Here is a 27,771-nt window from a genome sequence, read left to right as displayed (position 1 = left end):
AGGTTGCTGGAGTAAAAGAAGTTCAAGTGTAATAACTCAAGTGCAAGAGACAATGTGCATTGGTAAGCAGAGCACACCTAGAGGACTTTATAAAAGGGTGAAAAAAACATAGAACCTATGAAAGTCACAAAACTATGCATAGAATCACATTACACAATCAACCTTTGAAAAGAAAATATACACATGTTCAGATTCAGATGTAAGATTCAGGACTAGTAAAGGTAAACACTTACCTTTCTCTTATAAAATCCGCTAAATCTTTTGTTGATAGATGTCCGTGTTTCATGTTATGATAGAGGACATCAAAGCCATTGTTTCTTTCCCCCTAAAGATCAATAAAAAATACTTAATAGGTTAATTAAAACTATACAATTCAACTTATTAAACAATTATAGAACAAAGTACTATATCTATACATTGTAATGTGGATCAACTTCCATCCTCCTCGAAGAGAATAACTATTCCTTATGCCTCAATGTCTGTTCACTATTTTAAGAACATAAGAAAGGTTGTACTGGATCAGACCAAAGACCCAATAATCCCAGTACCATGTCTTCTGACAGTGGCCAATACCAGATGTCCCAGAGGGAGAGTGAACAGAACAGGTAATCATCAAGTGATCCCTTTCCTGTCAAACATTTCCAGTTCCTGACAAACAGAGTCTAGGGACACCATTCCTACCCATTCTGGCTAATAAGCAGGGCTCAACAAATGATTTTAAGCCGTCAGGGCCGTGCAGCGCGGTCAGTGCATGCGTAGCCCGGTCTGCGAATGTGCAGTGTGCGCTTCCACGCGGCTGGCGAGCAGGGCTCGCCACCGCTTGGCAAACCCTACTAATAAGTATTGATAGACCTAACCTCTGTTAATGTATCTAGTTCTTTTTTGAAACCTGTTAAAGTCCTGGTCTTCACAACCTTCTCTTGCAAGAAGTTCCACGTGTTGAGAATCCTGCATAAAGAAGAAGAGGTTACTTACCTCTTAACTGCAGTTCTTCAGGATGTGTTGCTCCTGTCCATTTCAATTAGGCGTGTGTGCGCTGCGTGCACAGATCTCGTAGCTTTTTCCCTCAGCAGTACCTGTTGGGCCAGCCAGGGAGCCCCCTGAAGTGGCGCCGGTATAACGGCACATATAAAGCCCTGCTGGCCCTCTACCCCCTCGGTTCCTTCTTGCCGAAGTTCTCTGAAGAAGGGGAGGCGGGTGGGATTTGGAATGGACATGAGCAACATCTCGAAGAACTACAGTTCCGAGGTAAGTAACCTCCTCCTCTTCTTCTTCAAGTGCTTGCTCATGTCCATTCCAATTAGGTGATTCCCAAGCCGTTTCCTCTGGGGGTGGGGTCAGAAAGTAACCTTACCTATTCTCCACAGATTGCAGCACTGCTCTACCCACAGATGCATCTGCCCTGGCCTGCCGCATGATGGTGTAGTGCTCGGAGAAGTTATGTACAGAAGACCGTGTGGCCGCCCTATAGATGTCCAATATAGGCACTTGAGCCAAGAATGCTACAGACATGGCCTGTGCCCATGTGGCATGCACTCTCAGCCATGGAGGGGTTTTCCCCAAGCCATGATAATACTCGTTAATATATGCCGAGATCCATGAAGATAAACACTGCGCTGACACAGGTGCTCCCCTCATATGCTCTGCGAAAGAAATAAAGAGCTGTGGCGACTTTCAAAAGTCTCTCGTTCTGTTAATATAAAAGGCGACAGCCCTCCATACATCCAGGCAATGCAAAGCCTGCTCTCTAGGTGTGTTGTTTAGGAAAAAACACCAGTAAATAAATGTCCTGAGTCATATGGAAACAGGAGACAACCTTAGAGAGGAAGACTGGGTGAGGACAGAGTCTGACCTTGTCCTTGAAAAAAAAAAAAAACCAACAATGGTGTATGGAGCTTCTGAAGTAAGGGCCCATAACTCTGACACCCTCCTGGAGGATGTGATCGCCACTAAAAATGCCAGCTTCCATGATAAAAGCTTCAACGAGCAGGTGGCCAGTGGCTCAAAGGGTGGTTTCATCAGCCCCTTAAGTACTATGTTCAGGTCCCAAGAAGAGACGGGAAGACGCACCTGCAGCATCAGTCTATCGATTCCCCTCATGAACTTCTTTATCATTTTATGGGCAAACACCGACCTTCTCCCCTCTCCAGGGGGAAGGCCGAAATTGCCACTAAATGGACCCTTAGAGAGGACGTAGCAAGGCCCTGTTGTCTAAGGTGTAACAGGTAGTCAAATATCAGAGGAACACTAGCTCTAACTGGGTGTGAGCCCCTTTGTTGCGCCCAAAGTGCGAACCTCTTCCATTTGCTTCATAGAGAGCCCTGGGAGACTGTTTTCTGTTCTCCAATAGGACCCTTTGTACCTCTCGAGAGCAGTCCTGTGCTATGCTAGAGAGCCATTCATGTTCCACACCATAAGGTGGAGAGACCCTAGGTTCAGGTGGCATAACGTCCCCTGACCCAGATCTTGAGTGAGCAGCTCCAGGACTAAAGGCAGTGGCACTGGGTCTACCGTCGACAATTCCCTGAGGGTGGAGAACCAGTGTTGCCATGGCCACATTGGCGCTATCATTATGACCGTAGCTCTGAACCTCTGGACCCTGATCAGTGTGTCGTATATTAGGGGAAGGGGAGGGAACGTGTACAACAAGAGATTGGGCCATTGCGTATGGAGAGCATTCCCTAGTGAGTTGGTCCCCTGCCCCCTGAGGGAGCAGTAGCTCCTGCACTGGGCATTGTCCCTGGAGGCAAACAGGTCCAGAAAGGGATAGCCCCATATGTGGAAAACTCCCTCCAGGATATCCCTCATCATCCATTCATGGACTTGGAAAGAACGTCTGAGCGTGTCCGCTACGTTGTTCCAGGACCCTGGAAGGTAGGTAACTTGTAGGAAGATGTTTTTCAGTATGCAAAATTCCCAGAGTTCGGTGGCTTCCCTGCACAGTGGGGAAGAACGAGCCCCCCGCCCTCCCGCCTGCTGACACAGTACATGGCTGAGGTATTGTCAGTTAGCACCTCCACCACTTTGTTCTCTATCAGGGGTAGGAAGGCCTGGCATGCCAATTTGATTGCCCAGAGCTCCTTGACATTGATGAGCAAGGAACTTTCCCTCACAGATCACAGACCTTGAGTCCTCACAGTCCCCAATTGTGCTCCTCACCCCAGATCTGATGCATCTGTCACTAGTTGCACCGAGGGGGCCCATTTCTCCAAGGGGACTCCTGCGCACACTACATCCTCCTGAGACCACCAGCCCAGGGAGCGAAGTACGGGACCTAGGACGGTAGCCACCATGTCCAGGGGGTATCGTATAGGATTGTGAGCGGTTCTCAGACACGCCTGTAGTGGATGTAGCCTCAGCCTGGCATGCGCCACGATATACGTACAAGCCGCCACGTGGCCCAACAGGCACAAACAGCTGCGGGCAGTGGTCATGGGGGAACTGTGGAGGTCCATGATCATTGCATGCATAGTACGGAACCTGTGCGTGGGCAGGGATGCCTTCCCTGCAGTGGAATCCAGGAACTCTATCGTCTGGGACTGGACTACAGTGGACTTCTCTTCATTTAGTATGAGGCCGAGCTGCAGAAATAGGCGCCTGGCAATTAAGACGTGACACCACCTGATCCTGGGACGAGCCCCAAATCAAGCAATCATCCAGATATGGAAAGATGTGTATCCCCTGTCGTCTCAACGAAGCCGCCACTGGGGCCATACAATTGGTAAAAACCGTCAGCACTGTGGTAAGACCGAATGGCAGGACTGTGAACTGAAAGTGGTCGTCAGCTACCACGAACCGCAGGAACCTTCTGTAGGTGGGCATTATCGTGACGTGGAAATAAGCATTTTTTAAACTGAGGGAAGCAAACCAGTCTCCCTTCTGAAGGGAGAGAATGATGGAGGCTAGGGTGACCATTTTGAACTTTGTCTTCTTTATGAACAAGTTCAATCCCTGGAGATCTAGAAAGGGATGAAGTCCCCCTTTCGCCTTAGGAATGAGAAAATAATGGGACTAAAACCCCCTTCCCTTGAACTCGTTGAGAACGGGTTCCATCGCCCCGAGGTGCATAAGCTTCACAATCTCTTCCCTCAGCAGCGCTTCGTGAGAGGGGTCCCTGAAAAGGGAGGAAGGTAATTGAGATGGGGACAGGGGAGGGGAAGAAGTAAAGGGGATCGAGTAGCCCCATGCCACCAGGCCAAGGACCCACTGGTCCAACGTTATGGATGCCCAGGCTTGGTAGAAACGGAATAAACAGAAACCAAAGGGGGGTGAACAAAGTGTGAGTGGTGCACTGTCCTTGATCGTACCCTCAAAATGGTGGTTTAGAGTGCTGGCCTGCCGACATGGTGGGCCCTTTATCTTGAGCCGGTCTCAGAGCTCTGCGCCTATTTCTAGGTGGGTCATTTCTAGAGAAAATACAGCCCCATCTTCTGCTGCGGTCAGAGGGAAAACATCACTGGAAAGGCCTTGTCGCAGGCCTAGGGTTGAGGGGTTGCCTCAGTGGACTGGGCGTGTGGATCTCCAAAGACTTAAGGGCATGTGGATCCCCAAAGACCTAAGGGCCTGTCAAGGCCCGGGAATCCTTCAGGCTATGTAGTCTGGAGTTCATTTGCTCCGAAAAGAGACCGCTCCCTCAAACGGCAGGTCCTGGAGGGAGGCCTGTACGTCAGGGGGGATACCCGAAATGTTCAGCCACATACTCCGTCTCATGACAACAGCTGTTGCCATTGTCCAGGCTGCTGAATCAGCTGCGTCAAGGGCCGCTTGCAAGACCGTATGGGCCACCATCCTACCCTTGTCTGTCAAGGCCCTAAACCAGTGGTCCCCAACCTTTACAGGTTGTCGGGCGCCAGGGGACGTGGCCGTTTGCCCGCCAGGCACCAGGGGGCGGGGACACTTGCCCGCCCGCCCGGGGGCAGCCCCCCCCCAGCCGCATGCCCGGGGACGGGGCCCCCCCCATAGCCACGCGCTCGGGACCGGCGCTCCCCCCGTAAGCGCCATGGGGCCGGGGCTGGGGCCAGGGCCGGGGCCGGGGCACACCCGGGTTGGGGACCACGGCTCCGTGGGCGCATGTAAAGAGCCCGGCGGGCGCCATGGCGCCCGCGGGCACCGGGTTGGGGACCACGGCCCTAAACTCTTGACGGTCCTCCTGCAGCAAATGATCCCTAAACTTGTCCATAGCGGACCACGTGTTGTATGCATATCTTCCCAACATAGCCTGCTGGTTGGCTATGCGCAATTGTAGGCCCCCCATGGAATACGCCTTCCGTCCCAGGAAGTCCAATTGTTTCGGATCCTTGGCTTTAGGAGTAGGCCCAGGGAGACCCTGCCAAGGAGCTCAGGGATGGGGGAGAGAACAAAAAGTCATGGTCCTCCTGGGGGACAAAGTATCACTTCTCCACACCCTTTTGGGTGGGAGGGATGGAGGCCAGTGTCAACCTGAGGGTTTTGGCTAACTTGTCCACCATCTTTATCAGGGGTAATGCCACCCTGCACAGGGTTGCAGTCGAGAGGATGTCCACCATCAGATCGGTATCCTCCAGAACCTCCTCTGCATTCACCACCAAATTTGTTGCCAGCCTCCTCAGGAGGTCCTGATGGGCCCTTGAGTCCACTGATGGCAACGATGGGGTTGGGTCAGCTAGGGCCTCATCGGGAGAGGTACAATCAGGTCCTCCATCTGGTCCACTCAGATCCTCCATCTGGTCATCCACTGGTGGCCCTGACTCTGTTGATGGGGCTGCCTGGAGAGGTTCAACAGGGAGGAGTCTGGACACCAACTCACTGGGGCACCCTGGGGTCTAGAGGTCACCGCTGAGACCGACTTATCCGTTTTAGATGCAGGGGCTCTATGGAGAGGCGTCGCCGATGGGGGACTACACTGTCTTGACAACCCCGAGACGGGTGCTGTAGGGGGCGGCCCTTGGGCCTGATGATAGGCCCACAGGGTCTAAAAGGGCCATTGCTGAGGAGGCCAAGAGTACTGCTGCGGGTTGACACTAGCCGTTCTGTGCCCGGAACGAGACCAGTGCCTCTATCTGGATCAGAACGAGGACCTTCTCGACCTCAAGGACTCCACCTGCGAGTCCGAGGAATAGTCCAACGCTGACCATGGCAGTGGACTCCTGCTCCCTTCGATGTTGGGCCATAGCTCGTGGCTTCCCCCAGCGCACGGGGCAGAAAAGGCTGCGTCGATATCGCCTGCCCGTGAGCCACTGAAGATATTAGGCCATGCGGTGCCGAGTGGGGGGGGGGGGGGGGGAGTGCTCTGAATTCCCGTAGCAGCCCACAGCGGAGGGGCCGGTGCCCAAAATGGCGTGGGCGCTGGTCAGTGCGGGAACACCAACGGTGCCACTAGTGTGGGTGCCGGGATTGGCGTCAGTACCAGCGTTAGCACTGGGGCTGGGATCAATGCCTGCGTTGGTACCAAGCGTGGTGCCATCGAAATCATGTACACAGGAAAAACCATCGGTGTCGGTGCCACTGGCCATAGAGGAACCGGTGACGGTACCGGGCCCGGTGCCAGGGTCAGTACTGGGGCCAGGAGCGTGGGCTGAGCCGGTGTCACTGTCGGTGCCAGGGATGGTGCCGGGACTGGAGTTAAGAGTGTGCTGGAGACGTTGCCGGAGCCGGTGTGAAGGACGATGTCGGTGCAGTGGCGGGTATCGTGGATGCGGTTGGTGCGGGTGACCCCGGTGCCATGGGTGGGTGTCCCCATGCCAAGTGGGGTCCCATAGCCCATAGATGTACCAGCGATGACGGCACCTACGGTTCAGCGGACCAGTGCACTGTTGCCCTGCTTGGTGCTGGTACGGAGAAAACCGACGTCTCTGGGGTGGTTAGTACTATAAGGTCTCGCACCATGTGAACATCTTCGGGGTCGATGGCCTTAAATCCTGCAGGGTTCCCTCTGCCTCAGATGAAGCAGGAGCATATCTGTGACCCATTTCAGTATGTGTCTGGCTCTGGGACTTCGGGGCCCAGTGCCCCTCCTTAGGGCACACTTTGCAGCCTGACTTCTGAAGTGATCGGCCCCTTCCGTCCTTCGGTCTCCTCTAAGTGGGAGATTGTAACCCATGTCAAGAAGGCTTGGCTTTAGCCTTTGACGGTGCCGAGGAGGCCTCCTGCACCGATTGCAGAGCACTGTGCACCAACTGACCATTGTCCAGTGCTGCGGGCTGGAGAGAGGACTCCATTGGAAGTCTCTTCAAGCAAGAGTCCCTCTCTCTTCTCTTCTGCAGATCTTACAGGCCTGTGCAGTGTGCCTCGCCCAAGCACTTTAAACAGGAGTCGTGCGGGTCCCTGCAGGGTATAGGCTTCAGGCAGGACATGCAAGGTTTGAAGCCATGCAGTGCTGGCATCCCCTCCCCAGCTAGGGAGAGGCATGAAAGGAGGGCAAAGCCCTCTTATCACTAACTATTTACACACTAAAGTACTACATCTGAAACTATTTACAAACTAACTAGGTGCTAATTGCTAATTCAACAAAGACATTAAGGGAAGAAAAAGAGTCTAAAGCTCCAGCTGCCACACAGGCGGTAAGAAGGAACTGAGGGGGTAGAGGGCCAGCAGGGGTATATATGCGCCTTATACTGGCGCCACTCCAGGGGGCTCCCTGGCTGGCCCTATGGGTACTGCTGAGGGAAAGAGCTCCGAGATCCATGTACGTAGTGCGAATACACCTAATTGGAATGAACATGAGTAAGCACTCGAAGAAGAAAAACTTCCTTTTGTTTGTTTAAAACCTGCTACCTATTAATTTCATTTGGTGACTCCTAGTTCTTATGTTATAGGAACAAGTAAATAACTTTTCCTTATTCACTTTCTCCATACCTGTCATGATTTTATAGACCTCTATCATATGCCTCCTTAGTCTCTTCTTTTCTAAGCTGAAAAGTCCCAGTCCTTTTAATTTTTCTTCATATAGTACCCATTCCAAACCCCTATTCATTTTTGTCACCCTTTTCGGAACCTTTTCCAATGCCAATATATCTTTTTTGAAATGAGGCAACCACATCTGTACACAACTGTCATGACCATGAGGGATGCCCAGCAGCCTGGGGACTAAAGGGTTAACTGTATCTAGCTAGGTAGCAGTTAGCCAATAAAAATGCTGATAGGAATTTTCAAACTGAGACAAAGGAATTTTGGGGTTTTCCCTCCTTTGTCCCTGGCCAGTTGTTCTCCAGATACTGAGGGGGACAGACAACATGTCTCTCTCCAAGAAAAGACTCTTCACTATCTGTAAATAGGGTAAAGTTTAGATAAATCCATTAGGTTTTATTGTTTTATGGTTTGGGAATGGGAATCTGATGTCTGTGCATTTAAAAACAGGTTTTCTTCTCCTTTGTAACTAAGTTTTTGGCCCACGGGAGTCCCCCGTGAGTATATTAATTGGTGACTTTTCCATCTAGTCATTATGTTTGTAACAGGAGTATTGTGGTGATAAAAAAGTTCTTTCTTTTTTATTAACATGGTATTGGTTAATTTGTGTGTCCTGGTTTTACTTTAAGGATGAGATTTCCCAAGTGATCTCTTCCCTGGTTTTTCTTACCATTACTTGGGTGGTCGCAGTGGATTTTTATCCCCAATATCTAGGTTTTTAAGATTTGGGGGAGAAGCTTTATACCAAAACCTGGAAAGATAAGGTTTTGGGGTACTTTTGCGGCCCCCCACTTCTGCATTCATGATGCCAGAGTGAGGAATCAGCTTTGACAACAGTATTCAAGATGTGGGAGTACCATGGTGTTATACAATGGTAATAAGATATTCTCTGTTTTATTCTCTATCCCTTCTTCAATGATTCCTAATATTGTTTGCTTTTTTTTGACTGCTGCTTCACTTTGAGTTGAGGTTTTCAGAGAACTATCCACAATGACTCCAGGATCTCTCTCGAGTGTAATAGTTAACTTATACATAGAAATTGTTGGAGACTAATTGAGATTATTTTTCCAATGTGCATTACTTTGCATTTATCAGCATTAAAATTCAATTGCTCATTTTGTTGCCCAAACACCTAGTTTGAAATCCTTTTGAAGCTCTTCAGTCTGTTTTGGTCTTACTAAACTGCTTAAGATAGTTATCTGCAAATTTTGCCACCTCACTGTTTACCCCCTTTTCCAGATCATTTATAAATAGGTTGAATAGGATTGGTCCCAGGACAGAACCTTGGAGGACACAACTAGTTACCTCTCTCCATTCTGAGAGCTGACCATTTATTCCTACCCTTTGTTTCCTGTCTTTTAACCAGTTATCAATCCATGAGAAGACCTTCCTTCTTATCCCTTACTTTACTTAAGAGCCTTTGATGAAGTACCTTGTCAAAACTTCCTGGAAATCTATATCCACTGGATCCCCCTTTTCCACATGCTTGATGACCCCCTCAAAGAACTCTAGATTAGTAAGGCATGATTTCCCTTTACAGATATCACGTTCACTTCTCCCCAACAAATTATGTTCATCTATGTGTCTCACTATTATATTATTTACTATAGTTTCAACTAATTTGCCCGGTATTGATGTTAGACTTACCGGTCTGTAATTGCCAGGATCACCGCTAGAGCCCTTTTTAAATACCGGTTTCACATAGGAACGCTAGCATATAGCCGTTTAAACGATTAATCAGTAAGCCTGGGCTAACTGGTTAATCTTAACAACTACACATACTCCCCTGCCCTGCTTGCTGCCTTTGTACTACTTTCAAGCCAGATCCCCACACATGCCAGCTTCACAGAGCCCCCTTCCCCCATACTGCTGAGACAAGTTAGGTATCCTTCAGCTATCCTTCAGAAGAGCTTTGTGTAGCTCAAAAGCTTGTCTCTTAAGTATGTCTAATAAAAAAAAAAAATCTACCTCACCTGCCTTGTGTCTCTAGTATAATGGGGCACAGCTACAAATACATTAACCCCGTAGTCACAAATGAACTTCTTGCCAAGTCATGGTCCCTTTTTTCAGACATCTGCTGTGCTACCCTGAAGAACTGCTCTTCTTTGGGCTTCATTATTACTATGTCCCTACCATTCCCATTCTCCTCTACCTTGCAGGATGCTCCTTCAGTGCTCTAGTCTCTTTTTCCTTGTCCTTCCATCAGTGGTGTTGCTCCTGAAGAGTCTGTCCTTCATTCCTTTTTCTGTTTCTTCTACATACTCTCCCAGAATGACCCAATATATTTACTATCTCTGTTTGGAGAACTCCCTCTAATCCAAAATCTGTCTCTAAATCTCTCTCTAATCCAATCTCTCCCATTCTTTCCAAACTCATCTATTTTCTTGTCTTTCTGATATTTCCTCCTGGATATGTCTCCACTACTTTCTCAAACCAAATTAAATGAGTTCACGCTACTGTGATTTTTGAGTAGTGCTGACCACTAATTTGACACCTAAATCACAGAGAGATGAATGATGGTGTTCCAGTTCAAATTGGTATTGTATTTAAGAGTTTACTATAGGACTATATATTTGTATATCAAAACATTATAACACAGGGAATATTTATTGAATATTATTCTCATAAAATAATGCTTCGTCAGTCATTTTGCTGTCAACTACAACTGGTTAATAACACTGTAAAAGCATCCTGACTGGTTATTAACTTAGATCAGTTGTTAATTAAAATCAAAGTGTTACTATCATGTGCTGCAAAGAACTGCAGAAGACACATTCATGAGCCACTTATGGTTCTTGGATCTCAGTCTGAGTATAACTGATCTACCTCATAGTAATTAATTCATTTTGCTTTACTGATTCCAAATATTAATAGTATTAATCTTATAATTTTAATGTTCAGGTTACCACTCCTCACAATGTTCAAAATAAGGTGAACAAAGTTCAGCAAATTGCAGATTGATTTAGCTGTAGTTATACATACAAATCTGTAACATTTTAGTCTTTTTACGGGTGTATAAATGGACTACCTTGCATGCACAGTTAATCCATTTATAGCTTACTGTATTTAACTACAGCGCATTACTTTTTTAAATTTAATGTTGGAGAAGTTGTGCTATCGCAGTATTTCCTGGAAATCAAAGCTCAGAAAAGAGGGACAGAAAAATCTACTTTAAAAAAAAAAAAAAAACCTTGAAAAGCGTAACTTGTTTGGCTAACAGATTGAAGACTTTCCCCTCTGAGACACTTCATTTGTGCAGTCTTTTTGTTTCAATTAGTCTAACTCCATAGTGAAATAAGTAGTCTTGGCTCAATCAGCAATTAAAGCCAACAATACCAAACCCAATGCAAAAAAATTGTTAGTACAATACCATACAACAGGGATGTTAAATAGCGGGTAATTGAATAGTCAATTAACCTCATGAATTTTTATTGATTACTTGAATATTCTATAGTCTTTGGGCAGCCAGTGCACTCCAGCCCCACTCCTGAGAATCCCCCCGCTACTTTGTGCTGCTGCCTCTGTATTAGAGGCAGCAGTGTGGGGTGACAGAGAGGAGCTGGTCCACAAAGAAAACCAGTTTAAAAACCAGCTCCCCTTGCAAACCAGCTGCTTGTTGCTCCACTCTGCTGCAAAGACAACAGTGTGGGGTGGGTCCAGGAGAGGAAGGGTCTGAGCCCTGATTTTATTTATTTTTATAAAGAAAATGACACTTAGTGACAAGGGATGTTAAAATATGTTTATTACAGTAAACACATTTACACATCTGGGGGAATAGGGGGGCAGCTCCCTGGGAGCCAGTGTGCACACTGGAAGCTGACTTCAAGCTGGCTCCTCATGCGCACTGGTTCCTGCTTGCATTCGCCCCCCCACCCCACCCTCATGCTGCTGCCTCTGCATCAGAGGCAGCAGAGGCAGCAGTGTGAGGGAGAGGGGACCTGTATGTAACCATGTAGATTATTACACTTTCACATCTTTAGCGACAATTGCCAAGTCTAGATTTCTCTTACTGCAGCTCTCTGTACTGAATATTTGAGTGATAGATTCTAAACTTAGTTAACTAAAGAACCCAAACAGATTAGCTAAACCAAACTTTCCCACATAACAGACAGCTTGGAGATTTACTTGTTAAATCACATTTATACTAAAAGGAATATAGTGTCCTGAAGAATAAATACATTGCAAAGTGAATTATTTAAATTACAAATGAGTTGATCCACACTGTTCTTCAGAAAGTCACATCTTCACCCAAATCATTTTCTCTCAAACAGTTTTCCTTATGATGTTTCATTCTTGCAGGTTGTGTGTGTGCACAAAGTGAAAGTAGCTAACTTTTAGATGAGGTTTCATTTCAATTTCCCTTCATCAGCAACTAAACAAATGTGCAATGTTCTCATAGAAATGAAGTAGCCCTGTCAGCAATTCAGTATTTCCACAACCTGTACATAACAGGAAACAGATTACAGGAACTCCCTGTTTTGCTGCACTACCATAATACATCTTGAAATTTCCAAGAATTCCTTGTTTTATACGTAGCAAATTTGAATTTAAATGATTATGCTTGGTATAGTTGCCGGAATCAATAAGGCACATCTGCAGCAGTACTGATTTCCTATATTTTAACGAAGAGGGAAAAGTACAAGGAACTGTGTACTTCGAATGAAAATCTTAACACTGTCTATTTAGTTTATGCTAACTACCTCCAAATTTAGTTTGTGTAAATGTGTCACCTCTTAAGTTGATTGTGAATTTTCCCACACTATACAAGACAGATACTACTGTCTTACAATCAATGGAAAAAACAGAAAAAGAACAGCTACCAACACTATTTTATCAGCAAAACTAAGCAGAAGAGCTACTAACAAACAGTGTATACATACTATGCCAAAGCAGTCCTTTCTGACCATGATCAAACTTTATTTGTATGATTATAGAAATTTTGAACAGATTTATTTTCTTCCTCAAGGATGAATAAAGTAGTAAACATTTGACAAAAGTCATTTACATAATTTTACCTAAGATTTATTAGCTAACTGGTATCTTCTCTGTTTAGGCATGAGCATACTTTGCCTAGAATCATTTATCCAAAATTCAAATAGCAAATTGCTCCACTCCCTCGCAGTAGTGCGCTACGGAATTAGAAAAACACTTTGTTATATTCAATTTAAATATGATTTTTTTATACCTAAAATCAATGTATTCTCTATTAATCAAGCAAGTATATATTTATTCAAAAACTACATATGGAAATAGTCTTCCAATTTAAAAAATACATCCTGTAATTAATTCATAAAAAGGTTAGGTCTCTAACTTTGAATTCTTATGAAATTAAAATTGGATAATTTCCTGTTTTCAAATCATCACTAATTTTAATTGATGTGCCTTTGTATCCTTTGTGAACAAATAACCATTGCAGAAATACTTTAAGATACTTAAAGTTACAACTGAAATAGAAGCAATCATTTGGAGGTCACATACTACATTGCTTATCGGTTAATGGTCCTGGTTAACTGCAATAACCCCCTTCCCTCCATGCTCTGCATTTCAAACTTTGACTAGCAAGCTCATTCAGTCCCAGCCCACCGGCTAAAGATTTAAACAAAAAGCATGCAGAAGAGCCGTCTGTCACCCTGCGCCGCTGCCTCTGATATAGAAGCAGCAGCACAGGGCGGTAAGTGGGAGCCAGTACAAGCAGGGAGCTGATTTAAAAACTGTATCAGAAACAGCAGCAGGGGTGGCAGCAGCCCCTGTCTGTGGGGGCCCCACACTTCCCTGACAAAGGCTGCGCCAGCATCCCATCGAACGGGGCTAGCAGGCAAGACTGAACAAGCTTGCTAGTCTGTATCAGAGGCAGCAGCATGGGGAGACAGCCAGTGAGCACCAGGACTCTGCTTAAAAGCTGACTCCCAGTATACCAGCTCCCCGGGACCCAGCTACTGCCCCATACTGCAGGTGCTGAAATTTTCAGCAGTTACCTGGTTCCCCAATTACTACTTTTTAAACATCCCTAGTATGCACATCTTCTTCATGAAACCTTTTCTCGGTGCTGTAAGAAGATGAGTAACTTTCTATTCTGGAATACTCGCTGGAACCACTGACTGAAAAAACTCCAAATCCTGCAACTACTCAAAGTTCCATAAGCATTTTGACCCAACCTACGACAGCACTCAAAGTGAGTAGGAATGTCTTATAGAACAGAGCCCAATCCAGGATATGCCAAAGCTGAGATTGTGAATGTCCTTACTGTTTATATAAGCAGTGGTATAACATGAGTTTTTAATCACACCAGCAATACAATGGTCCCCAACCTTTTTGGGCTGCTGGGCACCTGGTGGTGGGGCCGCCCATGGGCCACACGCCCAGGGGCGGGGCCATCCCTGATTACTCCGCGGGCGCACATAAATGCCCCAGTGGGCGCTATGGTGCCCACAGGTACCGCAACGCCCAAGGGCACCGCATTGGGGACCACTGCAGTAATCTGAAAGTTCTGAGTGCATCCAGTACAAACCTCTAGTCCAAAACATTGTGTAAGCGATGTGGAGACTGTGAGCATAGACTCCCTTTCGCTAATATATTTGTGATTGCTACTATCTGCATAAGAGAAATATGGAAGTCTATTCCCAAATACAGATTGAGTTGATTGCCATGTTATCTGCATGTAACCTTAGAACTTTTACAATAGGAATACTTTTCATAAACATTTTCTCTCACTGATATCTGTTTTAAGTCAGCATACATTATTTACGACAGTAGGTACCCATCATTCTGTTACAACACCCTAAATAGGAGTGATGAGAATGTTCAGTAAAGTGATTTGAATGCTTGTAATGCTACCTCATTACAATTAATTAAAAAATCATTTATAATTTGAAGTACTTCTATTTTCACTCAAACAACAAAATGGAATGAAACTTGTTTTAAAACAATAGATCCTTTTTTCTTTCACTCTACTGCTTTTTAAAAATAGTTCCACAAAATACACACTAAAGAAAAAGATATCTACTTTTTTCCTCCCCCTCAAAAACAACAACAAAAAAACTGGTCACTGTACACATTCCTTCAAAAGTAGAAACATTTAAAAACGTATTTAAAAAGCATCTTAATCTTCACAACTGAAAAGAAAACAATACATTTAAATACATTTGTTTTGCTTACATCAGACCATTACTGAATACTTCTCATAAAAGGCCTTAAAAGTAACAGCTGAATGTTCTAGAGACAATTAAATAACCAGGGTGTTTGTGTGTGTTAATGCCCTCTTCCAAATGGAACCAGACCAGACCACCAGGTTTCTGATGTCTTCCCTAATGACTACCAAGAGGAAAAGCATTCAAGTAAGTGGAGACCAATTTAAGGCACAAGATCCAGGGTTAGTTTCACATGTGGCTGTGACGGCGCGTTGGGGTTCCCCAGTCTCCTGCAGCCCCGGAATGGCACGAACAGACTTCGCCAGCCAGTAGAATACAGGTGGTTTATTGCTTCTCCACGATACAGCACAGCACAGATGTAATCTAGTTACAGGAACTGGGGGCTAAGAGGCCTCAGTGTCCCCCTTGAGACAGGGGAATCCCAGCCCCCTCCCCAGTTCCTTCTCCTCTGCTTTCCAGCCAGGAACTAACTCACTCTCCCCCAGCCCTGCCCCCCAGCCAGGGCAGCATTCCACCTTCCTTTGTTCCTCTCCATGGGGGTCAGCTGGCCAAACCAGTTGGGATATCCTCTTTGCATAGTGACTCATCCCTTGTCTGCTCGGTGGTGTTACAGACAGCAGCCAGAGAGTTAGCAGGTTACCCCCCACTACGTCACAGTGGCATATGCACAATTTCAACTGGAGAATGGTGTACATCAAAGACACAGACTCTTTACAAAACCTTGTTTTCATTTTCTACCCCAAGCATTCCTCTGAAAGTTTCATCTTTTCCTTCTAAAAGACTCCTGAGCCATACAGAGTTTTTTCCAGATTTCAACTCCACTTCAGGTTCACATCAAACCACATCATCATTTGTAATCGCAGATTATGAACATTTAATTCACAACTTTGTGGGTTGAATTTGAATACCTCTGGTACATAAACATTTATTCTAAAATCTAAGAACTACTTAGGTCCAGGAAAGGCTCACAACAAGTGAGCTTCAAAAATTGCAATCACTGAATTATTGAAGCATGTCATCTAAATACACTTCCTCTTCACTGTCAGCCTTCTTACTCCAGAATAATAAATGGAACACTTGTTTTAAAAAGCTGGTATACCCAACTCTTATACAAAGTTTTTCATCATTCAATCCCAAAGTGCTTTCCAAAATTATTCTTGCTTTACATTTCACGCAGGGGGGAGGAGACAAGGTGTAGTCAATTCCCAATGTCACGCAGCAGGCCAGTGGCTAACCAGAGAACAGAACTCAGTTCTCTCAAGTTCTACTTCAATGTTCTCTCCATTAGACAGAACCAGTGCTTTTTTTGTGATAGTATTACCCGGTACTCAGTACCAGCACCTCCAGACGCAGTACCGGCATCTTCAGTCAGAGCTCAACAACTTTTCCCCTGGAGTCCCGGCACCATTTTTTTTTTTAAACACAAAAAAAGCACTGGATAGAACCATGAATAGTCTGCACGGGTGAAGAGAACTAATGTGTTATACGTTTAAATTATGCCTTTCTTGAATGTATGTTGTATTAAGGATGTTAAGTGGCAAGTAATTGACAAATTATGTAGGGTAATTGACTAATCATGTAGTTAATAGTTTGTATTGACTATATGATTAGTCAATAAGGCTCTGCAATTTAAATGTAGTATAGTTTGGACCGCCCTTATCCAGCACCCTCGGGAACTGACCCATCTGAAATAAAGGAATTTTCCAGATATGGGGAGATCTCCTGTCACCAGCCTCCCAGAACGCTCCCCTTCCCTGTGACTGGCTCCACGACAGCCTTGGTGCCACTAGGCTCCTGCCTGGAGGGCTTGGACTTGGGCTCAGGCCCAATGGGAGTCCGCAGGGATGGAGTTCCCAGCCATCATGGCCTCACTTCTCCCCCACCCTACCAGGAATCACCAGGTACAGGGATGCCAGCTGCACTTTGAGTGCAGCAAGGGTGGGGGGAGAATGTGAGTAGTCGAGTTGACTGACCGATAAGCCTAGACTTATTGGTTAATCGACTACTCGCTTACATCTCTATGTTGTACACAGAATCATAGAACTGGAAGGAATCTCGAGAGATCATCAATTCCAATACGCTGCACTCATGGAAGAGCCAAGCATTCTTCTTCTAGATCAGGGGTGAGCAAACAGGCCTCCATGGGCTGCATCCAGCCCACCAAGCAAGTTGATCTGGCTCACAGAGGCCCTGCTGCTCCAGGCAGGGTGAGAGGAGACTTCGCACACTCCTCCCGTCCCCAAGCCCTGATTGGCCTGGGGGTGGCGGGGAATTGTGCAAAAGTCTCCTCCCGCCCTGCGAGGGGTGCAGCACATAAGGGCAGCCGCCAGCTGCTACTCAGCTGGCAAATTATTCTAATTGAGGCACTCCCTTGCAGGGTAGAGCAGGGGGCTAGAGACTTCACGTGCTCCCCCTCCACAGGCCCTGATGGACCTGAGGGCAGCAAGGGGGTGCTTGCTAAGTGGCATAGGTTTCTAGAGGAAACCACCAGCTGTTCAAAATAGCTGATGGTTCTCTCTGGGGGTGGGAAGCAAACACTTTGCACATCCCATACCCCCAGACCAATCAGGTTATATGGGTGGCGAAGCATGGAAGTATCCTGGCCCCTCCCCTTCCAACTGAGGCCCCGCACTTCCCAGGGCAACCTGGAGCTACTTCAAAAATTTCTGAAGTGCCCCCAGTCAAAAATTATTGTCCACCCCTGTTCTAGACCAGTGTTTCTCAAGCAGTGGTACAAGTACCATTTGGGGTACTTGAAAAGTTCGGGGGAGAGAGGTACATCAGCACAACTGAAATTTGGAGAAAACTGAATTTTTGTTTTAAGTTTTACAGCGTTTTATTATTTTTGTACTTTTTACACCCAAACGTTTCATCGCCCACCCAGCTACAATTAAGTTGATTAAACAAATGTGTTGCAATGGTAGAAAAAATGTGTGTGTGTGAGAAAACTGTGGGTTACTTATGATTTTTTGTTTTTTTGGGAAAGGGGTACTTTTTTTTTTTAAATAAAGGTTGAGAATCACTGTTCTAGACCATAACTGACAGGTATTTGTCTAACTTGTTCTTAAATATCTCTAACGATGAAGATTCCATGGCTTCCCTGGGCAATTTATGCCAGCACTTAATCCTGACAGGAAGTTTTTTTTATTAATGTCCAGTCTTAATCTCCCTTACTGCAATTTAAATCCATAGCTTCTTGTCCTAGCATCAGAGGTTAAGGAGAAAAAATTTTCTCCCTCCTCCCTGTAATAACTTTCAAGTATCTAAAAAGTTATGTCCCCTCTAATCTGGAAAAGGGAAGACTGAAACAAACCTAGTTATTTCAATCTTCCCTCATAGATCACGTTTTCTAGGCCAACAGTCATTTTTGTTGCTCTTCTCTGAACTTTTTCCAGTTTGCCCACATCTTTCCTGAAATGTGGTGCCCACAACTGGACACAATACTCCAACTGAGGCTGAATCAGTGCAGAATAGAGTGCAAATTGCTTACATCATTCATGTTAATATATATCAATATACATCCCAGAAGGAGGCTTGGGGTTTTTGTTTGTTTTGGATTAGTGTCATGCTGTTGACTCATTTAGCTTCCTGTCCACTATGATCCCCATAGCTTTCTGCTGTACTCCTGAGGCAGTCTTTTCCCATTTTTAAAAGTCTCAGAGGGGTAACCATGTTAATCTGTAACTGAAAAACATTAAAAACAACTACTAGTTATGCAGCACCTTAGAGACTAACCAAAAACGTAGATGTTATCATGAACTTTCATGAGTTGTGCCCACGAAAGCTCATAATGCCATTTACATTTTTGTTAGTGTCTTAGGTGCTGCAGAACTATATGTTGTTTTTTAAGATTTCCCATTTTGTGGGTGTACAACTGAGCATTTCTTCCTAAGTGAAGTACTCTGCATTTGTCCTTATGGAATTTCATCCCATTAACCTCAGACAATTTCTCCAGATCTTTTTGAAATATAATTCTATTCTCCAAAGCACTTGCAACGCCTCCCAGGTTGGTATTATCCACAAACATGTAAGTGCACTGGTTTATTTTTCCCTCATTGTCCAAACTGTAAGTGATAGATGTTTTTACATATTTTAATACATTTAGAATTGTATGGTCCATGGTCTATCTGAAACTTGGAAAGAATACTGAACAATGAATGGATCTGAAATATTGATGGGGATAGACTGAGCTTTGTAAATTAAAAACGCACTAAGTTTCATTTATTTTGACTATACTAATCAATAAGATACCTTCAGTTTGAAATTTCATATACAGTAATTCCTTCCTTAACACATGCCCACTTAACACGTTTTCACGATAGCACGATCTTTTTTTTTTTTGGGGGGGGGGGGGGGGGGAGACTTTTTTTAACATGACCTGTCCCCGCAATAACACGATTTCCCCTAGAGCTGGCTGGTGGCCGGCAGCTGTGCAAGGCTTTCCCTGCAAAGCGGCAGAGGTTCTCCACTCCCCGTGCCGTTCCCCAGCAACGCCCTCTGGCCAGATGCTTCACTCCCTCTCCTCTGCCCCCTGCTTGCAGCAGGCAGCTGGGTTTCCCCAGCTGGCCGGTCACAGGAAGCTGCGTGGGGTTTCGTCTGCCTCCTTACAAAGCGGCGAAGGCTCTCCGCTCACTGCGCAGTTCCCCGGTGACCCCCTCTAGCCAGATGTCTTGTGTCCAGCCAGAGGAGGTCACCAGGGAACTGCTCGGCAAACAGCAACCCCCCGCCACTTTGTAAGGAGGCAGGGTAAGCCCCGCGCAGCTGCCAGTGACCGGCCACCTGGGGAAACTCAGCCGCCGGCTGCAAGCCCCTTCACCTGCCCTTCCCTTCCCCAGAGCCAAAAACCTCCCCTCCCTGCTAAAACCCGGTCCCCTTTCTCCCCCAACCTTGTGTCCCGGTCCCAGGTGCTAACAAATGCAGGCTGGAGCTGCAAGCGCACGTGCGCTTGAAACACAACCCCCACCTTTTCCATTATTTTCAATGGGAAAACTGACCCTGCATAACACGTTTTCACTTAGCACGATCATTTTTTAAAAATGTACAGTAAAACTCCATTGGTCCGGCATCTGACGGTCCAGCACTCCTGATGGTCCGGCACCATCAGGAACCCGGAAGTGCTCTGCAGCCGGACCATTGGAGCTGCTCTGCCTCCAGCTTCCCCTATTCAGCTGCTGCTAAAACTGACCAGCGGCTGAATCGGGGAAGCCGGAGGCAGAGCAGCTGGGGCGCTGCAGGATAGGTCCCCTAGCGCTGCCCCTGGGGGCTGCAGGACCAACCCGGCAGCACCCCAGGCATCCCCGATTCAGCCGCTGCTGAAATTGACCAGCGGCTGATTCCAGGAAGCCCGGGGGAAAGCTGCTCTGCCTCAGGCTTCCTGGAGTCAGCTCTTGGTCAATTTCAGCAGTGGCTGACTTGGGGACGCCTGGGGCAGAGCAGCTGGGGTGCTGCTGGGTTGGTCCCGCAGCGCCGCTCCTCGGCGCTACTGGATCAACCGGGCAGCACCCCAGCTGCTCTGCCCCAGGCGTCCCTAAGTCAGCCGCTGCTGAAATTGACCAAGAGCTGACTCCAGGAAGCCCTGGGCAGAGCAGCTCTGCTTTGGGCTTCCTGGAGTCAGCTGCTGATCAGTATCAGCAACGTCTGACTTGGGGACACCTGAGGCAGAGCAGCTGGGGTGCTGCCAGATTGATCCAGTAGCACCAAGGAGCGGCGCTGCGGGACCAACCCAGCAGCACCCCAGCTGCTCTGCCCCAGGCGTCCCCAAGAGCAGCTGGGGTGCTGCCTGGTTGGTCTCGCTGCGCCAAGGGTCGGCGTTACCCCGACCAACCTGGCAGCACTCCAGCTGCTTTGCCCCAGGCGTCTCCGATTCAGCCGCTTCTGGTCAGTTTCAGCAGCGGCTGAATCAGGGATGCTTGGGGCAGAGCCGGACTATCAGAAGGGGGGGCTATGAGGGGTCTGGGGTGGCACCCTCCCCCCCCAGACACCTCATAGCTCCCCCTTCCGATAGTCCGGCATATCTAATAATCCGGCACCCCCTGGGTCCCAAAGGTGCCGGATGATTGGAAGTTTACTGTATCTACCATGTTAAATGAAGAATTACTATATATGCAATATTTTCTGACGTGAAATAAATTTCTCATTCAAAATTAAATAATTAAAAGACAAGGCAATACTATCTAAGTAAGACTTTTTAAAAGTTTTGATAAAGATTACTTTAAATTAGCAAGGCTCGACAAATTACGGAAAACCCTACTCGCCGGACAAAAAAGGGATTCACCACCCTCCCCCCCAAAAAGTGTTAGTAAACTAATTACTAATAAGAACAGTAATTAATTACTAATAAGTTATTAATAAATATCTTATAAACCTCTACCTTTTCCCTCTGCTGCCATGTCTCCTTCCCTTACTCCATCAGCTCCCCTGGTGCCTGCTGCCCCCCAACCTCTCACCCTCCTCTGCTGTCCTGACTCCTGGCCTTCTCACTGCCCTCAGACTTCCTGAGACCTGCCCTCCACCAGCCCTTCTCTCTCCACTGTGCCCACTCTGATCATGTGAGCTACCCCTCCTCATCCCCTCTCCTAACACCTACCCCTACAAACCTGCCCTGCCTCTCCCCTCTGGTGCTGGTCCCTCCCCTGCAGGAGTCTGCCCTTCTGCTTCACCCCCAAAATCCTCTGGCACTTGCACCCTCCTGGTGCCTCCCCCTTCCCTCACTGCCCCGACCCCTCCAACCCCCTCTGCCCCCGTTCCCCTCATGCCCCTGTGCCCTCACACATGCCTTGCTCCATCCCCACCTTCCTCATGCCCACCCCTTCTTTCAAGCCTTCTCCCAGCACCTCCTCCTCCCCCCTCTAGCCTCCAGTGCCCTTACCCTCTCCTCTCCCAACATCACCCTGTTCCCCCTCCCACTGACACATCCCCTCCTGCCCTTTTCCTCATTGTCTGCACTTGGCCCCCTGGCATTTGTCTCTCCTGCACCCGTCCCTTGGTGCCTTCCCCTTTTTTCTTCTCCTCCTGACCTCCTCTCCTCCTCTCCCCTCCCCTCAACACAAGTCCCTTCCCCATATTTTTTCCCTTCTCTCCCCTTCCCACAGCCCAGCCCAGCCCCTTCCCCTCCCCCAGGGCCAGCTCGAGGTTTTTTGCTGCCCCCCTCCCTTTTTTTTGGTCATCTTTTACACGTTTGCATTTTGCAGTGGGGTTTGTGTGTTTGTTTTCGTTTTTGTTCTGGCATTTTAGCCATATAAATAGCAAATAGCATTTTCATTCCTTTTTTTCCCCATAAAGGCAAAGGCGCTTCAAGTGAACTCCCCCTTTCACTCGCTGCTGAGTCACAGCAGCCTTTTCCCTGCCCTGTCCAGCCCCTCCTTATGGACAAGCACCCCTCACTCCCAACCCACAGGGGGAGCAGGGTGCAGGGACAGTACAGAGCCAGAGGGGTGCAGGGAACAGTGGGTGGGTACAGGGGTGGCGTGGGGAATGGGAGGGGCAGAGGGATCGGGGTCTAGGGGAAAGGAAGAGGCAGAGATATCAGGGTCTAGGAGCAGTGCAGGGAACGGGCAGCACAGAGCTGGGGGGGCAGGGATCAGGGAGCAGGGTGTTGGGTGCAGTGGAGGTGCAGGGAATGAGAGGGGCAGAGGGATCAAGGTATAGGGGAACGGGAGGAGCAGAGGGATTGGGTCTAGGCGCAGTGCAGGGAACGGGCAGCACAGAGCTGGGGGGGGGGCAGGGATCGGGGGAGCAGGGTGCAAGGGCGGTGCAGAGCCAGAGTGTTGCAAGGAAGAGGGAGAGCAAGAGATAAGGGGTGCAGGGTGCAGGGGCAGCGTGGGGAATGGGCGGCGCGAAGACAAAGGGGCACATGTCGGGCGGTCAACAGGGAGGCAGTTTCTCGCCAGCGAGGGGGCTGGGGCCGTGGCTGTACTGGAGCCAGTGGGGCGCACGCCGCAGCCAGCTCCCAAAAACACACAGCCAGAGCCGAGCTGCCGCAGCCCTTTAAAATCAGCGGAGCCACGTCATGCTGGCGTCTTGCCCTCTGGCTCGCGCAACCCCTCCTCGTGCCGGAGCTGCAAGCAGGCAGCCCAGCACTGAGAATTGCCGCACTTCCCCCTCCCCGGCGGCGCTCTGCTCCTCCACTGGCCGGCAGATTGGAGAGGGCCGCACCACCCGTAGCATGGGCTTCAGCCAGCCCGTCACAACAGCCCACCAGGCCAGTCCGCCCCTGCACTCACCAGCTGGTAAAATCTACTCGCCACGGGCAAGCGAGCGATTTCATTTGTCGAGCCCTGTAAATTAGGGATGTTAGATTCAGTGTAATTGAACAGTTGTGTAACAGCATGAAATATCAGTTACATGATTATTCGATAGTCCCCACGGGCAGGCCCAGCAGCCAGTGAACTCCCAACCCCCTGCCACCCACACTGCTACCTCTGATACAGAGGCAGCAGCACAGGATGGCAGCAGCCCTTGTCTGTTGGGGTCTGAGCTCCCCATGGGGGAGGCTGCCGTGAAGCAAGTTCTGCCCACAGCTGCTTGGGCTGGGCCCACCATGGACAGAGACTGCTCCCAGGAACCAGCCTCTGTCCACTGCAGGTGCAGGCTCACTGCAGACAGAGTCTGGTCAGGCAGCAGCCTCTGTCCACCGGGAGCACCCCCATCCCCGCAGACAGAGGCTGCTGGTGGACCAGCCTCCTTTGCTCCTTCCCACCACAGAGCCATGCTGGAGGGAACTGGCTTTTTAGTCGGCTCCCTCCAGCACCGGCTCCTGCCTGACCCCCTCACTGCCTCTATAGGAAGCAGCAAGTGGGGAGTAGGCAGGTCTGGGGAGCTGGCACGTGCGGAGAGCCAAAAGCCATGTATCTGCTCCAGCCTGCCCCTCTCACGTTCCATGCTGATGCCTCTGTATCAGAGACAGCAGTGCAGGGGTGGGGCCAGCAGGCAGATCTGGTGCTTGTGGGGAGCCTGCTTAAAGCCAGCTCCTCATGGGCACCAGCTCTTGCTTCCCCCACCCCTGATACAGAGGTAGCCAGTGGGGGAGGGGGAGTGCATGTAGTCGATAGGATTAACCAATAAACCAACGCTTATTGGTTAATTGTGTAGTAGACTACACATTGACATACCTACTTTAAATACCAGGAACAGTTTGTTTAAATTTTTAGATCCCTTAAACAAAAATATAACAAGGGAGTAGCAGCAATACCCTTCTAATGTATTTAAGAGTCTTTCAAGGATAAATGAAAAATGGTGTTGCTCTCAAGTCAACCCCCATTTGCTTAGTAACATGCTCAATTATTCAGTTAATTCTCTCCTTTCTCAATATGCATAACTACCTGCTGTGTATCTTGCTTGCTACTATTGCTACTAATTAACACCTGTGCAACCTAGGAAAGAATGTGCACATCAACTCCCCCAGAGCAATGCATTACTGATACTGACTTGCCAAAGAACAATTGGACATTGGAATCGTTAAGGCAGGGGTGAGAACCTTTATTGGGTAGGGTGCCACTGACCCACAGAAAAATCAGGGGCCACACACACACCAGTGAGAAGAAAAAAATATATACCTACAAATCCTCACTGACATCGCCCTCAACTGAGAAGGAGAAAGACACTCCTTATATTCCCCTCATACACCACAGCCTGAGGGTGCCCTGGCTAGTAAATTTTGTGTGCTCCACTACCGTGGAGGAAGGGGGAGGACAGTAGGGAGCTGGAGCATCAGCCTGGGCTCCTCAATGCTGGGGGAGAACCCTGAGCCTTGGGGGCCAGATCCAGGCAAGCCAAGGGGCTGGGCCTTAAGTTCCCCACCCCTGAGTTAAAGGGACTATACATAAATAGAAAGAAGTGTACAGAATAAATTTAAAAAAAAAATCTGTTCTCAGTTACAGTAATTTTGTGCTTCTTGGTTAACTGTAGGAACAATTTTTGGACAGAGATGTGATTTTATTTTGATACCTGTTAACAAGCACCAGTTTGTTCCTACTTTTAACCAACTAACACCAAACACAATAAAGCATCCTTTTAAATGCTATTTACAAAGATGAAGAACATTTTCATCTGGTAGTTAAACATGGCAATGTGGCAAACAGTATGGCTGTCTTGTCACAAACCAATTCTACAAGTCAAATACACAGAGAAGTGTTGGAGTTACAATTCATACACAAGTTCAATTCTCACACGAAATGACCTCAATCGAGATGAGGGATAGCTGGGACATTATCAACCTAACATTCAATGAAGGTGCAAACAGCTCTTTGTCTGTGTAGATCAGTGTTTCCCAATTGGTGCTCCAGAGAACCCTAAGGATCCGCGAAGTGAAAGTAAGGGTTCCGCGAAGAGCAGGCACTCCCCCGCCCCCCCCCCGTTAAAGAGACAGAGCCATGGTGAGGGCGCTTTTTTTTTTCTCTCTCTCTCTCTTCTTTGCTCAACGAAACGCAGCAGGGGCCTTTTTTTTTTTTTTTTTTTTTTTTAAAGGCAACTCTAGGAGTTCCATGGCCAAATAAAATTGGGAAACACTGGTGTAGATTCTTGCATTAGTACCTTTCCTATCTATTGCTATCCTTTGATCCTTATCTGCTCCTTTTTAACTATCCAATCTTCAAGTGCTTATAGATTTGCCAGTTCTGCCTACTTGTTTCTCCCTTTAATAATTTTCATACAGTCTGCTCCTTGTTCCCCCCCCCCCCTTTTTTCCTTTCCTCCTCTCCTGTCTCCTCTATATATTTTGGGTCTGCACATCATAAACTCAAACTCTGGTAATCTGAAGAAATGGGCTGTGCCCATGAAAGCTCATGATACCATCTATATGTTTTGTTAGTGTATAAAGTGCTACCACGGCATTTGTTGTTTTTTAAGTTTATCCTGTACAGACTAACTCGGCTACCCTCTGAAGTATGCTGTATAGTTCAGAATTCTTACATTGGATGTTTTTAATTAATATGCAGTTTTACTAAATTTATGGAATTGAAGACTGAAAACAAAAATGTATGCAGCTATTTCTTAAAATTATCACTATATTTATAAAATTAGTTTGTGATAAGAACTATTATTCATATTTCCAAAGCAGAAATCTGAAAGTTAAACTTTCCCTTCTGATGTTACACTGTTCTATTTTTAGCAAACACCTACTTTGCATTATGAAAACATTAAAATAGACACCAGATTTTCAGAGCCCTGAAGATTATGGACACACCTATGCATTTTACATTTAAAAAGACGAGCTTAAAAATTCTACATATTGGCTAGTTTAGTTGTCAATGTTTTGTATTTTTTTCCTGAGGAAAACATTAATCCATTTAAGACAAATAAAAATTCTCCACAATGCACATGTATCCGTTATTCACAGTTCAGTAAGTAACTCAAGAAATTAAGACTACCTGTTACTCAAAACATGTATTTAATTTCTCTCCATCTCTAGGTATTGATAAAGCATTTTAAAAAGAGGTCATGGTAACAGTACCGAGATAATACAGTAAATTAGTTTACATTACATACCAATTTAAACTAAATTCTAGGAGGTCTAAAAAGATGATTCACGCAGGCCATAGGTTTCTGCTGTTATTTTGCATCAGTCCCACTATGCTGACAGAAAAACAATTTTCACGAGTTGGGAGTGAATTCGGAAGCAGTTTGCGTTCGCAAATACAAGTGCAGTATGCTGCACTCCGTGCTCTTCAGCTGCACGGTACAGAGTTATAACCTGAATAACTTCTTTCTAGGAGCGACTTTTAATAAACATCAGACACCCCAGAAACGGACGAGACCTGGTTCGGGTTCCCCTCCAGCGGATCCCTGGAGAGAAGTGGTCGGTCTGCCACAGAGCTCACCATTTCCGGAATCTGCCCGGCTCGTGCTTTCCAGGACCATACCCAAGGGCAGCGCACAGCGCGCTGTGCCCGCTTCTACCCCAGTAGCCAGCCCCTCGCGCCTGGGCACCACCAAAGGGAGCCGGCGCCCCAGAGCTGCAACAGACACGTCCGAGTCCCCTCAAAGGGGCGGCCCCGCCACTCCTGTCCGTCCCGCCCTCCCCAGGGAGGCGAGTCGGGGAGGTCCCAGGCTGGCTGCGAGCGAGGGGACGCCAGCCCCCACCTCCCTCCCGCAGCAAGGCCCAGGCCCAGTCCCCGGGGCGGCGTAGGAGCCAGAGCCGCTTGCCATGGAGAGAACCGTCCCGTCCCTCCCCTACAGCGGGCAGCCCGGGCGCTGCGGCCCCAGCGGACGCAATCAACAGCTCCTACCCAGAAACTCTCCACGAAGGACGCCATGACCGCGGCGCCGCCGCCTCAGCGCTGGGTGAACCTGGCCCCGACGGAAGAACCCGTCGCCGCCCGCCACAGAGCGCCGCCCTTCCCGCTGCTGCGCCGCAGCCACCCAGCCGCCTGGCCTCGCTCACCAACGGCTTTGGCGCGCACGCGCCAGCCAGCCAGCTGCCCGCCCCTCAGTACGCAGGCGTGTCCTCACGCCTCGGCCCTACGCCGCCGTCCAGGATGTGCGCAGGCGCAGAGCTGCTCGGATTCGTTTTTCAGAAAAGAAGAGTTCAGTGAGAAGTTCTGCCCGTCAAGCAGCAAGATCTCCCCCCACTAAAACAATGGAGAAATGTAATAGACTGCAAAGTAATGCGCATTGGAAAAAGCTCCCAACTATACATCCAATAGGATAGGGACTAGTTTAGCTACAGCTACTCAAGAGAGATTTTGGAGTCTTGGACAGTTCTCTGAAAACATCCACTCAGGGAGCAGCAGCAGTTAAAAAA

At 47.7% G+C, this 27,771-nt stretch overlaps 1 protein-coding gene across 5 annotated transcripts in view; it reads right to left on the bottom strand.

Moving 5' to 3' along the window:
- The window catches only part of FCHO2 (FCH and mu domain containing endocytic adaptor 2), a 223,517-nt gene extending 196,076 nt beyond the window's left edge, over nt 1-27,441 (bottom strand). For 4 of the 5 annotated variants that reach the window (XM_014574166.3, XM_014574168.3, XM_075932248.1 and 1 more), the window contains exons 1-2: nt 27,257-27,440; nt 234-325 (exon numbers count right to left, since the gene is read on the bottom strand). In XM_014574166.3, the coding sequence (XP_014429652.2) occupies nt 234-325; nt 27,257-27,283 (119 nt within the window). In that variant the 5' untranslated portion in view covers nt 27,284-27,440. Of the gene's footprint in view, nt 1-233; nt 326-27,256 lie in introns of all 5 variants that reach the window. The other variant, XM_075932247.1, reaches the window with a different exon arrangement.
- Between the last annotated feature and the right edge of the window lie 330 nt (nt 27,442-27,771).

Source organism: Pelodiscus sinensis, chromosome 6 (assembly GCF_049634645.1).
Source record: "Pelodiscus sinensis isolate JC-2024 chromosome 6, ASM4963464v1, whole genome shotgun sequence".
NCBI lineage: Eukaryota > Metazoa > Chordata > Testudines > Trionychidae > Pelodiscus > Pelodiscus sinensis.
This window is presented reverse-complemented; position numbering and strand designations above follow the sequence as displayed.